The 15,629-nt window shown below is 53.4% G+C and overlaps 7 protein-coding genes across 7 annotated transcripts; 2 read left to right on the top strand and 5 right to left on the bottom strand.

Annotated features, from left to right (window-relative positions):
- Positions 1–446: 446 nt before the first annotated feature.
- AB675_1350 (E3 ubiquitin-protein ligase) lies at positions 447–3,128 on the top strand (the record flags this gene model as incomplete). The annotated part of the gene is made up of 1 exon (XM_018141232.1): positions 447–3,128. The coding sequence occupies one exon, from the start codon at positions 447–449 to the stop codon at positions 3,126–3,128; it is 2,682 nt and encodes an 893-aa protein (XP_017995093.1).
- Positions 3,129–3,683: 555 nt separating this feature from the next.
- On the bottom strand, positions 3,684–4,704 carry AB675_1349 (5'-hydroxyaverantin dehydrogenase; the record flags this gene model as incomplete). Its single annotated transcript, XM_018141230.1, has 3 exons — positions 3,684–3,715; positions 3,770–4,585; positions 4,671–4,704. The coding sequence occupies 3 exons, from the start codon at positions 4,702–4,704 to the stop codon at positions 3,684–3,686; spliced, it is 882 nt and encodes a 293-aa protein (XP_017995078.1).
- A 451-nt stretch (positions 4,705–5,155) lies between these two features.
- On the top strand, positions 5,156–5,724 carry AB675_1348 (uncharacterized protein; the record flags this gene model as incomplete). The annotated part of the gene is made up of 2 exons (XM_018141229.1): positions 5,156–5,316; positions 5,355–5,724. 2 exons carry the CDS (start codon positions 5,156–5,158, stop codon positions 5,722–5,724), a joined length of 531 nt encoding a protein of 176 aa, XP_017995086.1.
- Positions 5,725–5,861: 137 nt separating this feature from the next.
- Positions 5,862–7,418, bottom strand: AB675_1347 (tRNA threonylcarbamoyladenosine dehydratase 2; the record flags this gene model as incomplete). Its single annotated transcript, XM_018141228.1, has 1 exon — positions 5,862–7,418. One exon carries the CDS (start codon positions 7,416–7,418, stop codon positions 5,862–5,864), a length of 1,557 nt encoding a protein of 518 aa, XP_017995067.1.
- A 644-nt stretch (positions 7,419–8,062) lies between these two features.
- AB675_1346 (uncharacterized protein) lies at positions 8,063–9,646 on the bottom strand (the record flags this gene model as incomplete). The annotated part of the gene is made up of 1 exon (XM_018141227.1): positions 8,063–9,646. The coding sequence occupies one exon, from the start codon at positions 9,644–9,646 to the stop codon at positions 8,063–8,065; it is 1,584 nt and encodes a 527-aa protein (XP_017995069.1).
- Positions 9,647–10,186: 540 nt separating this feature from the next.
- Positions 10,187–11,791, bottom strand: AB675_1345 (putative transporter; the record flags this gene model as incomplete). The annotated part of the gene is made up of 4 exons (XM_018141226.1): positions 10,187–10,351; positions 10,402–11,215; positions 11,284–11,597; positions 11,651–11,791. 4 exons carry the CDS (start codon positions 11,789–11,791, stop codon positions 10,187–10,189), a joined length of 1,434 nt encoding a protein of 477 aa, XP_017995114.1.
- Positions 11,792–12,958: 1,167 nt separating this feature from the next.
- On the bottom strand, positions 12,959–15,390 carry AB675_1344 (AP-3 complex subunit beta-2; the record flags this gene model as incomplete). The annotated part of the gene is made up of 2 exons (XM_018141225.1): positions 12,959–15,291; positions 15,351–15,390. 2 exons carry the CDS (start codon positions 15,388–15,390, stop codon positions 12,959–12,961), a joined length of 2,373 nt encoding a protein of 790 aa, XP_017995055.1.
- Between the last annotated feature and the right edge of the window lie 239 nt (positions 15,391–15,629).

The following is a 15,629-nucleotide window of genomic DNA, read 5'->3' as shown; positions in this document are numbered from 1 at the left end:
CTTCGATCAGTGTGCCTTGCCCTTGGGGGGCGTTCGCGTTCGCAGTACTGCTAGCGCGCGCCTGCTAAAGCACTGAAAGGTCTTTCCTTTCAGATCTAACTAGCCTTAGTTGCAACAAGCAGAAGTATTCTGTGAACTTTCAGCCCTTCACCCACATGCTTTGGCACGGTACAGCCCCAGAGGCCCGCATGGGAATCCTTCAACACTTCATGCCGCAGTTGTTCCAGGTGAGTTGTCGTCTTTACTTCTGCCTTTGTGTGTCTTGTCCATCAGCTTCGCTGCTATTGTTGCGTTCATAAACAGCTTTCCATCTTCTTGATATGCCTCAACCACACAAGATTCGAATCACTGATCCCGTGACTAGATTGTTCAAAGATCTGCGAGTGTCTGGTGACCGTGAGACGCGCAGCCAGCGCAGACGCGGTACTCAGCAGTCGCGGCACGATATGAGTGGTTCAAATCAGAGACCCGTTGAGATATCTGACAGCGACGATGACTACAGTCCTTCGCTTGACCGAGCCGAACGGCGATCATCAGTGGTCCCAAGGTATCGCCAGCCAACGGTAGCCTCTCAGCGCCGACAGTCCGACAGACGCACAACGCCATCGACTGCACCTGGTGCCACGAATCGTCACTACGCTTTTCTCATAGAATCGGACTCGGACGACGAGCCACTGGCGGAGGCTGTGCGACCATACACAGGCAACGGCAAACAGCGGGCTACTAGTCAGGACGACACGCCTGGCAGACAGACTACTCGACGGGATACGGATCAGATTCCTCCTTTGCGCAAGGCCTTCGACATATCACATACGAGAGCTTCTTTCGCCACGGGTGGGACCGATCATCTCGCGCAGCATTTAAATCAAGGTGTCGCATCTGACACGGATTCCGTTCAAGAACTCCCCGAATATGCGCCAGGCCATTCATTTGGAGGCGACGGGGCCCTATCGCGTAAGTCGAAGGTCCGCTCAACACCTGGACCTAGTACAAGTGTGCCGATCAAGCGAAACCGAACCGAGACCGAAGAGCGGAGACCTTGGTACTATGACACAACGCTCAAGATCGATATGTACAACGGTCCTGGCTATGAAAGATTTCCCGTGGCTTTAGGCACAATCGAGGGACATAGCGAGATCTGCAGAGCTTTCCAGGGCAGACTAGATAAGAGAGCACGCCACGAGACCGACCCAAACCTCGAGAGGACCGAGAAGATCAAGCAACGAGTGTTAGAGCAAGTCGAACAGGTCATTCCAGACATCTGTCAGACTTTCGTGGAGGGCCGTATCGATGCCTACGCCATGCCAGCTGGTCAATCCAACGACGAACTGGCGCACGTTATCCTGAATAGAATTCTGGAATTGGATTCGTACCCGAAGCGTCCGAAGCAGAAGATTGTGAAAGAGCAACCGGCAGCTGATGGCACGGGCGTCACTATACCGGTCAAAAAAGAAGCTCGCGACAACTATTTCTATCTCACAGAGGCCATTCTTCTGCTTGCTGAGGAGTTCCCACACGTTCCTACACATCATATCTCCAGAATTGTTCGCGACAAGCGAGCGATCTACGACTCGTATCTTCACCTGCACGAAGCTGAGCAGAACTATTATCAATCCGACAGATCGACACGCCCCTATCGGAGATTGAAGCAGCAACGAACTCAGACCGAGAAGAAGTATCAGCAATCGCCAAACTTCACTCGCAATCCAGACACATATGGGCATTGGGTCAACGAAATTGGAGCGGCCAAGCAGCATATCGAACGCGAAACTATTCGAAGCACGCAGAAGGAGGCCAAAGAGAAGCAGGAGGTCGATAACCTAGAGTTGCACCGCAAAAGTGGTGCGCTTGTTGACTGCCAGATATGTTTCGATTCAGAGATCCCGCTAAATCGCACTGTGTCATGTCTAGCTGACGAGGCGCATCTTTTCTGCTACTCTTGCGTGAATCAGCTCGCCGAAACCCAAGTCGGTGACATGAAATTCGAGATGAAGTGTCAGCATGGGGATGGCTGTGATGCCAACCTGGATACTGAGGGGATCGGCAAAGCTGTGTCACTCAAGACCATGGATCGCCTCGCGTTCAACCAGCAACAGGCTGAGATCACGGCGGCCGGAATCGAAGGCCTTGAGGAGTGTCCTCACTGCGACTTCAAGGCGATCCTTGATGCAGTGGAGACCAACCCAGTCTTCAAGTGCTTTAACCCGGACTGCGGGCGTTCTTCCTGTCGCACATGCAAAGAGGACGATCACACTCCACAAAGCTGCCAGGAGTTCAAGGCCGACCGCGGGCTATCAGCTAGGCATCTCGTTGAAGAGGCCAGAACAGCCAGTGTGCTCAGACCTTGTCCAAGGTGCAACGTCAAAATCATCAAAGAGCTTGGTTGCAACAAGATGCTTTGCACAAAGTGCAACTGTCTGATGTGCTACATCTGCAAAATCGACATCACGAAAGTTGGGTACGACCACTTCAACAAACCTGGCAGTAAATGCGCGCTCTACGACAACAATACAGCAGCGCTTCACGATGCGGAAGCTGACGCAGCTGAACTCGATGCAATCCGGAAGGCCAAAGCAGAGGACGGTGATCTCGACGAGAAGAAGCTACAGATTGAGACAGGCAAGCCAAAGAAAGTCGCGCCTCCGGCGGTTCAGCGTCCACTGAATGTCGTGCCCCCACCAGTAGGTAATCAGCTAGGTCGGAACGGTTTCGATTGGGCTCAATTTGAGCCAGACGCAGCGCATAGGCATCAGCTCGATGCTCTTCTGGACGACGTGGACGCATTTAACCGGATTGATTGGCAGCCCCGACCTGCTCCTGTGGTGAACCAACAAGCAGGGGGGATGAATCAGATACGACAGCAGGCTCAACGAGTCGTGAACGGCCAACAAGCGATGCCTCCGATGAATGCGGTCCCTCCTGCCGCTCCCAACGTACAGGGTCCAGGTCTCTTCGACAGGTTCAACGGATTGTATGCCGGGCCGCAGCGAGTCTATCCTCCTCTGCCAGGTCCTCCTGCAGTACCGCCGCAACATGGTCAGGGTCAGGTACCTGCAGCTGGTGGTTATGATAACGTTAATCGTGTAATGGGCTGGCTTGGAGGCATGTGGAATGATCCCCGCCGGTAGGGGGATGGTGGTGATGACTGCGATGAATGTCTCACATCGTGGCTTGAGGTCCATGAGGCAGAGTATTCTTGGGTCGTCAGCGGAGGCGTTTTCGAGGGTACGGGCGCCAGTCTTTCGCAGGGACTAGGAATGGCTAGAGGCGCAATGGGAGCATGCACGGCTTAGGCGAAATGGTTGCATCATCTTCCACGGGACCAATGCATTTTATTCCACGGAGCGCACGGCTGTCATAGCGAGGAGTATCTTTTTGGCTCAAAGGGGGCCACTTTTATGACTTATGCAAGGTAGGGGAAGAGGCTTCGTAGACAAGCATTAGCATAGTATAGCGAAATATCAACATTCGCTTTCGATAGCATCTCTCCCTCATAAGTAGTACCTTCTCCTAAAAGTACACAGAGTCTTCTGAGAAAATCCGAATCCGAATGACTTCTGAGCCCGGAAGCCCCTCGGGGTGCGCCCATCCTGATCATTTTTCATATGCTGGTTTGGGAGCAAATCAGTAGTCTCGCAATACATACTTCAAGACTCTGGAAAGCGTCAGGATGCGTCCCAGAGTCACCACTTCGACGCAGCAGGAAAGATGTTATCTGGTCTTTCAGTCAGTCTCGTTTGGCTGTGCTACTCTCTCTCACTCCACTTACCCATGACCGCCTGCTGCTCCTCGTTCATCCGAAACCTCGGATCATCGCCCATAACGTCCTTCTTGTGCCTCTCCACTCCGCTCTCCAGCTCTCGATACTCACTTCCCATGATACTTATCGTACAACCATTATAGCTCTCATTCGCCGCCAAGAACGCAGCCGCCCTTGCCGTCTCTTCAACCGTGCTCACTGGGATGCCAACCCTCAACAGATCCGGCACCAGTGTCGGCAGACTCCTCACTGCCGCCGTGTCTGTTACATGCGGTGCGATTGAGTTGATGCGGATGTTCCAGTGCGGCGTCTGGTTGCGCAGACCACGCATGAGGCCGATCATGCCGTGCTTGGAAACGGCGTATACAGGGATACTTTGACAATCATAGCCGCTACGCGAGACGGTTGACACGATGACGCCGCCTTGCGGGCGTTGCTTGCGCATGAAGTGCATCGCGAGCTTTACCGTGTACATCTGGCCCACCAGCGTGACCTTCATGCAGTTGAACTCCGGCTTGATTGGGTCGCCATTCGGATGCTTGTGGTCAAAGAAGTCGCCCCGGTCGCCGAAGCCAGCATTGGGCACGACGATGTCAATCCGGCCATTGGGAAAAATCGATTCAGCTTTCTTGAATAATGCTAGAAGGCTGTCCCAGTCGCCTGCATCGGTCTTGTGGTATATTGGTCCCTCAATGGGGGAGGTCGGAGGCTGTAGGTCGCCGATGAGGACCCTGCACCCTGCTCCAGTGAGGTAGTGAACGATGCCTTGACCTATGCCCGATGAGCCACCAGTGACTATGGCGGTCTTACCGCGTAGTTTGTCTCCTGTCATCAAAAGTGTCTCAGCGAAACCAGTGCCGAGGCTGTGAGGAGGCGGTTGGTCACTGTTTCTTGGCAGCTTTGGACTTACCAATATCTGCGTTGGTGATTTTGACCTCAGTCATGGTCGGTACTCTTGAAATCGCTCTGGCTGAAGCAGCTTGCTATAGTCATTTGAGCTGTGAGCCATTGCCAGCGAAAGTGCATCATCCCCAGAAAATCTTGCTAACCTCGGCCTCGAGAAGCGGTACGTCGTGATGTTCGGCTATCCAGTATCATGGACATCAAATGCATGCGTTGACATGAACTCTGGCGATCTCCATTGCACTTCGGCTTGAACTGCGGGGAAATGGAACCTCAGGACACTGCCAGTGCTTACCTCAAATATTTACAGTCGTGCTTTCCCAGCATAGAAGCACCTGAAGTTTGGCAGGACATACACAATCAGGCTTCATCAACAGGAGCATCTGAGGCCCTACCTGCCTCAGCTCACTGGCGCCTGGGACTCAGGACGTGGATCGCAAGCAAAATAGATTCCGGCTCGTTGAGAATACAGCACGACAAGCTAGCCGCATGATGGAGCGGCCAAAAAGTCTGCGCTCCCAGCTTACAGGCTCATGGTCGCTGGAATCATATTATGCCTACCTTCCCAAGGATCCTTCGGACATCTACCATCCAATGGGCCCCAACGCCACGGGCATCATCATGTACGAGATCGAGCGCAACGGCTCTCCCATGTCCATACCTCACCCTAGATATACTGACTGTCGCCCAGGTACACGTCCGACGGCTACATGAGCGCCCAACTCTGCAACCCGGAGCCATCTTCGACTGCAGCTCAGCCGTATATCGCCTACACAGGAGCATTCTGGCTTGACGAAGCTGGCGACGAAAAAGGACCTCTCTTGCACCATCAAATGCGAGACTCGAATTTGTCTGCATTGAGAGGTGATGTGCAGCGCCGATTGATGAAGATCACCGACGAGAATGACGGCAGCCGATACTTGACGCTCGCGCCAGAAGGTCCGATGGTGATAGGACCGGACGGGTTGGAAAGAGTGCTTGTGGTTAGGTGGAAACGGCTGGAGGATAATTCTGATGGGTTGAGAAGTCACCCGAGCAAAGATGTTGGTGGTAAGCTGTAGTCAATCATATCGTACACTGGCCGTTCTTGGTGTGAGACTCTGAACTTTTTAGTTGCTCGCTTGTCTCGGGTCCCAGCCCTGGAGACTGTGGGCATCGTGAGTATAGGACTGCTGCGGTCCAGCAGGCAGTCAAAGAATCACCTGTATCGAGAGTAGTACTCCTCCTCTTTCCGCCTTTTGCCAACAACCTTCACCACGTCTGAATCGTAGTATTCCTCTGGATCTATCTTGGCTCCGAGCACTTCCTTCTCATGCCTTTGTGCCTCTTCTTTCGTCATCAGCACCAAGTCTGCGATGCTCAATTTCATATACTTTTGACCAGGCTCATTGGAGACCAGGGAGGCGAAGCCACCGTCAGCTTTCCATGGCACGAGAGCCAGCCGAGTAGACAGACCTGAAACAACGCTCCGCCCACGGAATACTTCCTCTACTAGGTAGGAAACATCGTCCTTGCTGACAGGTAACCGAAGACCGACGCTGTCTGCGCCCTCTCCTCGCACCAAGCGTTCCGCAGTACCCTGGAGGCTAGACAAAATACCGTCATACATCTTGTCTCGACCTCTGTCGCCAACTCGATACTCCATTGGGTAGCCGGCAAGACTGCATAGCACGTGGTTTGCTGCAGTGTAGCCGAACACGGCGGGCATCGTTCCCAGCACCGGCAAGATCCTGACTCTGAAGTCCGGGAGCACGCCGAGCCCACCAACATCGCCCTTCTCAACCTCTTTCTCCGCCACGGGCTGCAGCTGTGCCTTCCCCTCGCCTGGCTTCTCGGAGGAGAATACTACCGGGATGCCGTCTCTAATGCCCAGTATCCGCAGCCTCCTACGCGTGCTTGATGATAGCGGGTCCTCGAAACTCGCACTGATATCACTGACCATGACCCTGGTTGGGTCGCTCTTGATGCCAGCTCCCATAGCACTGATGACCTTGATCCCTCGATCGTAACAGTACTTCAACAATTCCACTTTCGTGTCGATGTTGTCAATCGCGTCCACAACCCAGTCGACCTTCCTATCCTCGTCCTCTTCCCCACTCCTCAATTCGTAATTCCAGTCGCCCAGTAATCGATCTGCACTCTCCGCCTTAAGCAGCTCGTTCCTCGCATCCACCCTCACCCACGGTACGATCGCCTCCAATCGCTTCCTGACAACCTGCACCTTCGGACTGCCCACATCCGCACCCGTGGCCAGTGCATGCCGGTTCAGACTGCTCAACGTGACCTGATCGAAATCCACCACCCGAATCCTCTCTACACCCGACCTCGCCAGTGCCGCCACAGCATGACTGCCGACGCCACCTAGTCCCACCACTACAACACAAGCACCTCTGACTTTCTTCAGACCCTCATCGCCCAGGAACACTCGATTCCTCGCCAGCTGCTCCAGCACCAGCGCCTCATCATACTCGCCCCTCCGCGCCCGTGCCGCGACTTTCGCCGCTCGTGTCTCATCACTGCTAGCGCCCGCCGCTACAGTAGAGCTCTTCCGACGAGCAGCCGCGCCAAACTCTGTCAATTGTATTGCTTGATGCGTCTCGGAAATTTCTGGGATCGATGCTTTCAGGTCGTCTGTCGCGATGCGTCGGCGGATGGCAAGAGAGCCAAAGATGACGGTCGTGGCTGCTATAGCGCCTATAGAGGCTGCGATTGCGAAGGCTATGGGCTGGGAGGGCTGGGTGTTGAGGATGGGCATTTTCCTGGGAATACGGTGTGTGGAGAGTGCACGCGGTCGGAGGGCGGGAAGAGAACCTCCGAGAGACCTGACGCCTCACGTCCGTTATGGGAAAGGCTCAATGCATTTCAACAGGTAGTGACAGGGGCAGGACGAGCCGCGCATGCACTACAGCTAGGGCGAGGATTTCCAGTGGTGACTCGAGGTGCAGCGTCAAGCTCACGAGATCGAGAAAGCAACCTCGGAATGATGTCGATCCTGCAATTGGAGATCTGCATGCAAAAATAAAAGTCGGCGGGCGGCATGGGCCACGAGGCAAATACGAAGAAGGTAAAATAAGCAATTCTGTAGGCTTTAGCTTGGGCCAATAGACAAGCGCAAGCCGGTTGACAAGCAACAGTATACCACGAGTGCCGATGTTTTCCTATGCTCTCATCTGCTGTCAGATTATTCATGATGGTGCGTTGCCTAGGATTCCATCATATCTGACCCGCGGTCAGTGTTCCAGCGGTAAAGAGAGGACCCTAGTCTGGCAAAGTGAATCTGGCAGGCAGATATATTTGCTAAACGTACCATGCTGGGCATGCGCGAAGATCAAACGGACTCGCGCCTATACAAGTTGTCCATATTCAAAAAGCTTTTGATTTCACTACTGTATGCTAGCATCACCCAGGCTCGAGCAGCGCGATAGCAGGACTCGGAGTCGACATAAGGACTGCCCGAGTTGCTAGCCACCAACTTGTTGCCAAAGTGCTATCCGACCTGACCGCCTCATCACATGCAGCACATATCAACTCCCAGTCGATGATGGGGCACTCTTCGAACCAAACGAACTTCTGTAGACAGCTTTTCAGATCAAAGACATCAGCGACACTTGCTAGGATTAGTGCTCGTCGTGCATATCTGACCCTGTCGTTCACGTCGGAGGCAGTTGTGATCCCCACCATAGCTGCCCACAATAGCAGTTCATAGCATTGGGAACTTTGTTCGACGCATCGCAGCAAGTTCGGGTGCGCGTGGCTGGTGATGTTCCGGTAAGCTGCCACAGCTGAGCTTGCTTTCGTCAGGAGATCTCTCATGGCCCAAGTCATATACTGCAGCCAGATCATCGAAGGATAGATGCATGCTGTCCTCTCGGAGTTGGCGGGCAGCTGTTCCCGGAGGGTATCCATCAGGTCCTGACATCTGCGAATGACTTTGTTCTGCATGACCGAATCTTCGGATCCCTGTGCCCAGAGCTCTTTGCAAAGAATACCGGCACGGACGGCGTCGATCACGAGGGGCAGCAGTCTTGTGAGCGTTGTGCCCAAGATGTCAGCATGGTCCAGAAAACCAATACCAGCACTGTCCGTCACATTGCCAGATATCAATGGCTCCCACGCAGGACGCGGAGAACTCGGCTTCGTGAAGATCGACGGATAGTCAGACCACCAGCCCCTGTCCAGTCGCCGCAGATAGACCTTGGTGACCTCATCTAGATACTCCATACCACCTAATTCGACGATTGCTTTCAGATGAGCCCGGCCTGCCCATACTGTTTGCGAGCCGAAAAGCTCATAGTGCGCCAGGAATATGATGGGCCACACGACCTCCTCCAAAGTAGCCATTCCTCCCTCAATGCGCGCCCGGAGCTCCACAAGAGCCTTGACAGCGTTCTGAGTCAGCGTAACTTTCGTCGCGTCGACATTGGGCGCTCGCTGCAGGACGTAGGACATGAATGCGTTCATATGAAGCTCGTCAGTCAGGCAGCGCTGGACGATACTCCTTACTGCGACTTGTGTAGCTGCTTCGCGGTCTTCGTGATTGGGTATGACATCTGCGGCCCATCGCGACCACAACTTTGGAAAGTACTCGATTGAACGAATCTTGTTGTTGTCAAGAGGTACTGGATATGAGTTGACTGGAGCAGGAACCGCTCCAAATAAGGCCTGTGCGAATTGCCAGTTCTCTTCTGGGGTGAGAGAAACTTCCGATCGGGAGATCTGGGAGAGTGCCTGCTGAGGCGATTGATCTGCGCGGATGGGGATGATCGTCCCGCTGGGCGTTGCAGCCGGTGTAGTAGTCGAACTTTCTGATTTCTGAGACTCAGCTTCACCAGTCCTGTCTGCCCGTCGTGGAGCACCCGTAGACCGCCGCGATCCTCGTAGCTTCGACGACCATGCGTGTTTCGCAGCATGCGCTCTGGCCCGCGAGTCGATGAGTTCCTTTTCCCGAGTACTGCGGCCTTTCGCGGCATATTCTATGAACATCGAGCATGGCCAGACACCGAGGCATCAAGCATGATGAAGGGTCAATGAATGTGGACCTCCATCAAGCCACGCGGTAGATCATTTGAGTGAGAAGCAAAGACGAGAGTCCATGAGAAGGATAGGCCTGGAGTGCGAGAAGTTCAGTGTGGCGCTATGTTTCCGGCATCAACGTGGCATAACGGCCTAAGGCTAAGGCTGCCCAGGTGCGTTCTTCCGAGATGGTTCGGCTTTTGGCGTCTAGTTCCCGAGATCGGCAGGGGAGCGGAGTTGATGCGTTTTCTATGTTCCTATAGCTAGGATTGCTTGCGAAGATCACCTCGAAGTACTGGTCGAGGTGCGTCAATAGCAGAGACACGTGGATTTCGTAAGCAAAGGTCAATTAGGTAAGCAGTCAATGCGGAAGGTGCGGACGTTAATTTTCGCTCAAAAGGGCGGTGCTATTGTACAAGTTACAGTAGAAGACCTAGAGGATCTGTCAAATGCGCCTGCCCTATGCCATTCCGTCAACGAATCCGTCCTGATAAGGTGATGCCGCTCTGGCTACATCGAGTAGCGGAAGCCCTCCATCTTTTCCAAAACCACCTTGCCTTCATCTGCTAGCTTGTTCAATCTGCCACACCATCGTGATAGAAAGATCGAGAGCAGAACTGTTAGGCTCTGCACAGTCATTATTGTAGTTAGACCAGGGACATATGCTGGGGCGTCCTGTGGATTGTGTCAGTGCTAGGGCTGGAAACGGGGGCAGAAGCACTCACCTGCTGACGTAGAATATAGGATGCTACGAGTCCACCAGTCGCTCCGCACATCACCTGTAGGGCACTCGCCACGCTCCGCTTCCTTCCCTCCCTGCAGTTGTTCGCCTGCCAAGCAAGCGCCGAAGGAATGATTGCATTGGACCCTGCTGTGCCCAGGAAAGCCCCAACAAGTCTGGACGCTGGTGACTTTGTCCATGCTAGCAGGCCTAACCCGATGATACTGGTGACAGCTTGACCGGTGACAAACGGTCCGCGCATCCTTACCCTGTCAGACAGCCAGGACAGTGTGAATGAGACGATAACGGCGAATGTATCCCTCGCTCCTGCCAGGCAGAATGCGGCAGCTGTAGAAAAGCCCAGACTTCGTTTCAGTATGATGGGAAGGAAGAACCCAAGTGCGTACGTGCCAATTGTCGCACTGAAGTAAATCCATGCGCATGCCCAGACCTTCCAATCCTTCAGATCCTCTCGTATGGAGTTCCAGGTCACGTTGTGATGCTCATCCGTGCCTCGCTCTTGTGCCAGTCTGTCGTTCACAAAAGCCTTTTCCTTTTCGGTAAGAAATTTGGTTCGAATCGAGTCTGGAAAATCGATGAGCCAGAAGTAAGCCATGATTCCCAGAAACACGGTGATGGCACCCTCAATTATGTAAATCCATCTCCAACCCTTGTAAGTCGTATAATCCCCTATTTGCACCAGACCATAAGCGAAAATGTTCGAAAAGCCTTGAATGAACAAGGAGCCCAGGAAGTAAACAGCCAGTCGTTTTTGAACTTCGTATCGCTTGTACCATGCCGAGACAAGAAATATTGAGCTGAAAACATGCGAGCAGCCAGGTCAGTAATCCTCTCTGGTCAAATATTATCGACTGGCATGACTCACCCAGGCGTGTTCCCTGCCTCAAAGACACCGAGGAAGCTTCGCAGGATCGCAACAGCAACCCATGTGGTCACGACCCCAATGCCAATTGTTGCAATCCCCCATGCAATGGTGATGATGCCCAGGAATCGAGCGGCACCAACGATCCGTATCACAACGTTGCTCGGAATATTGAACAAGATATATCCAATGAAAAAGGTTGACGTGGCGATCGACGCCCGTGCGCCAACATCGAGCGAGAGGTCCTCATCCATACCAGAGATGCGAGCGACCGAGATATTTGTCCTGTCGACGAGACTGATGGCATGGAGGCCGACCTACTGCCGTCAGCTTTGTTGGCACCGCTGGTCGTCGAGATTTGGGTTTTTACCACTAATGGCAGCAATCGCCAGTCGATCTTTCGAAGGACAGCCTTTTCGTTGACGACGTCGTTGCTTTCTAGACTAATTTCTTCTGGTGAGAGCTCTCCATTGCCTGTCAAGCTCGGACGAGGGGGCACCTTGGCATCCATCTCGAAACACGGTGCTGTTATGGCTACGCAAACAGTGATGACTTAGTCAAATGAGGACGTTCTGGTCCGACTCGACATCGAGTGCCCATTGATATACGTTGCCCGCCTTCTATGACGGCTTGGTTCGGAGGATTGAGTCAGATCGAAATGTTGTAGAGTGTGGGCACCAAATACAAATCCATCGTGCAGCGGGCCGTCCTGCATACTGACTAATCGTGACAAGGTGTGGTCCCATTCGGTGGGAATTGTCTTGGAGAACGCGTCTATTAGCCATAACGGACGTCGCGTGGGATAGCAATTGCTTCCACCAGGCTCATTGTAGTGATGTCCCTGAGATTTGCAGTAAGCCATTGCGTTGTCAACTGCGACGCCGACTGTTCTGCCAAGCCCACCACATTCCCGATCGGTCATGTTCACGAGGTGCTGCAGGCCAATGCCTGCAACTCCAATGTCTGTGTACCTCGCATCGTCTGATCAGAAAGTCTGCAAATTGTCCCTGGAGCAGCTTTGATTCGCAGCGAGCTTCGGCCGAGCAGCTCTGCCTGCTCGAATGCTCGAGGAGGGGCAGTCCTCGTGTTTGCGGGGCTTGCGACTCGTTTCTGTTTCCAACCCTACCAAGCGAGGCGTTTGCATCATTCTAGATCTCTACGCTCTTCACTGCTGCACCGAGCATCTCAAGATACCAGCACGATCGATGTTGCCAATGTTTCGTCCGTGCATCTTACTGCTTAGGGGAGTATGTTGCTGTTATATGCTTGCCGAGGCTAAGATGGTGCCTTGCACGGCTTCGGCGGGCTTGGCTGACTTAGGCCCGCCGAGTCGAACCAAAAACTCATTATACACGCAGCTGCCTTATGATGGAGACACATCGGAACGTGATCCGCTTCTGCAGCCTTAGTAAGGGGATCAGTATCAACTGCAAAGATCCTGAGCTCACCAGTAAGTTCTGGATCGCCAAGAATAGGGTCTGGCTTAGTAGGTGAGGCCAGACTCTCGTAGTCGACGCCAACATATCGTACTCGTGATAGTCAGTCAATCAACACAACAGAAGTTTGTCGGGAACTGGACGGCGAAACAGTAGTTGTACTGGTCAGAACCGTTGCTGTCATGCCAATGCTCTGGGTGTGGTGCCTCGGGTTTCCGCCAAAAGCATCGTCAAGGATCATCTTAGGTCATCAGGCCCTTGCGTTGTTCGCTTTCATGGTCATCGTCGCTGTCTTCATCGCTGTCCTCGAATTCGTCACCAGACTCGTCTTCTCCACCGTCGTCTTCCTCACTTCCAGTTTCTTCCTCTCCAGATCCGGAGCTTTCTTCGTCTTCACTTTCTGCGAGCCAGTCATCCAGAGTTTGCGCCTTGTCTTTATTCTTGAGAGCAGAGCCAGGCTTCGAAGGACCCACGGCAGCGGACTGCGCAAGACCCTGCTCTCTAATGGCTTCTTCAAGCCGGCTACTAGCCGTTGCAGCGGCCTTTTGGTCCCCTGCCCCACCTAGTCCAACGTCGTTCTCCCTCAGCTCTGGATCAGGTTCATTTCCAGTCTCCACCCAGGGCGGCAAGTCTTCGTAGCCTGGTAGGCCATGCAGAACAATTTCATCGCGCCCGAACAGAAGTGAGGTACTGCCGATGAGCAAGCCTTTACGGTTTGCAGATGGGGATGGCACGTGAGGAACTGGCTTCGGGGCAAGTAGGAGCAGACTTGCAAGCTGGACTTCGCGCGGCTCGCTCAGTAAGTTTTTGAAGAGCCGTGCACGGTCTCGCAGATCGTATGAGGTGTCATATCGGGACAGAACAAGCACGTAGTCCCATAATTTGGGGATTGCATGTCCTGTGATCTCCAATGGAGGATCGGCATCATCTGAGTCTTTGGAAATGTTCTGTTGCAGCCACAAGAGATAGCATTTCGCCGCGAGCAGTACGATCTGCATCTTGACCTCCTCGACTTCTTCGCTGAAGCCTTTCACGAGTATCCGCAGGACGTCTGGAGCGATGCTGGCACCAACGCCGCCCGTATTCGTCTGGCCTTCCAAAACCGCAAACTCGCCCACTAGCCAAATTATAGTGGCCCTGGCTTGAGGACTGGATGTTTTGTCCAGATTTCGAGCGAGTCGAACAATCGTCTTGTGATGTGATGCAGCGTCTCGCTGTATCAAATGGCGCATGACAGTGAGGACCTCGGAGACCAATAAATTATCGAAATGGGAAATTTGCTGCAATAGCACCTGGAAACATTTCGACGACGCCGACGGAGAAGTCTGAGCACAACGACCAATTGCTCTGACAGATTCTTGGACCTTGTCGACCGACGCTGAGTGCGCGAAGTGCTCAAGCTCATTCAGAATCAGTGCTTGTATGCTTGCAGAGCCATGTGGAAAGATCAGAGTCAGCATTTCAAGCTTCAGCGTCCAAATGCTAGGCGTGTCACCGCTAGCGAGTAAGAAATGGGACAGCCATGGCACAAACAACGCTGGGTGCTCTAGTGCGACAGCGACCATATTCTGCAGCACTATCTCCTCTGTCTCCTGCGATGACCGCAAGACTGAGAGTAATGGCCCGATAGCTGATTCCAGGTATTCTGCTGTTCCGACATAGAGGTACGTTGCAACCACTGACGTGATCACCGCGGCGCTTCTAGACTGGAGTAAATTCTGAGCCGCTTTGAGAAGCGCTTCAAGATCTGGCTGGAGGACACGGACAGTGTCATCGGTATCTTCGACCTCGTCCGGCTCGTCTTCGTAGAAACCTTTCCTCGTAGTTCGCGTGACCTTCTTGGTCGTATAAGGAAAACATTGTCGACTGTACTTGGCTAACACTTTCAACGTCGCGAGCTGACTCCATTCATCCATATCGACAAGCTTGCGCACCAGACCACGGTAGTGTTTGTGTATGAGGTCCGTTCTGTCCGGACATATCTCCAGAAAAGCCTGGACAGCTGGCCCAGCGACAAAGTATTGCTTGTCTCCGAGAAGGATACTAAGGTAATCAAGGAGTTGCGGCAACGAATTCGGTTCCAGGTTGTAGCACTTTGGTATCGCTAGCGCCGCGGCCTTTCGAACGTGTGGACTCATGTCGCTGATGCCGCGTTTGATGGCCAGCGAGACTATCTGACTGATAACGGGCACTCGCATACCAGACATAGTACGAAGTGCCAGCGCACGAACTTGAGGGTTCGTGTCGGTGAGCGACTTCTGTATCGCGTTGACTGACAACAAAGCCAGGTCCGGATCTGATTCAGCATAGTGAAGCAAGTAGATATAGACGAGCTTCTTGACTTCAATATTAGGATTAGCCACGTTCTTGACCACCGAAGAGAAGAACGGTAGGCAAGGCTTGTTCTGATAGATCATTGCCACAACCCTTCTCAGTCCATCGAGAATTTCGCGGTCGCTTCTGCTGTCGAGTAGAGCCTTCAACTTCGCGTGGGACAAGCCCTTCGATGGTCCTCCAGTTCGCACAGCTCTACCAACACCTACCGCTTGCGCGGCCTCAGCTGTGAGATCACGAGCTGTTGCATTGGGATCAGTATATTGAAGCCACGATGAGTCCATGGCGATGGAAACGCACCTGGGTCCAAGGCGGACGACACGCGAGCCACAGAATCCATTTTGAAGCGTCTGGAAGGTCTGTGTCACCGCTCTTGCTGTTTGTGTAACCTCCACCCAGTGAGGTCGGCAAGTGCCTTGCTAAAGAAACGCGGACAGCTGTACAAGATCGAGGTTGCCTTGCGCCTGAAAACACTGCTCCACAGCTCGGCAGACGCCGGACTTCAAGGTTGGGCAACACCGGTTTGCGGTTGGCACTTCACGCGCTCTTGCACAACAACTTTAGCGGCACCCGCATCCA

This window comes from Cyphellophora attinorum, assembly GCF_001299255.1.
Source record: "Cyphellophora attinorum strain CBS 131958 chromosome Unknown Contig44, whole genome shotgun sequence".
NCBI lineage: Eukaryota > Fungi > Ascomycota > Eurotiomycetes > Chaetothyriales > Cyphellophoraceae > Cyphellophora > Cyphellophora attinorum.
The sequence above is the reverse complement of the archived record's forward strand: the minus strand, read 5'-3'. Positions and strand labels throughout refer to the sequence as shown.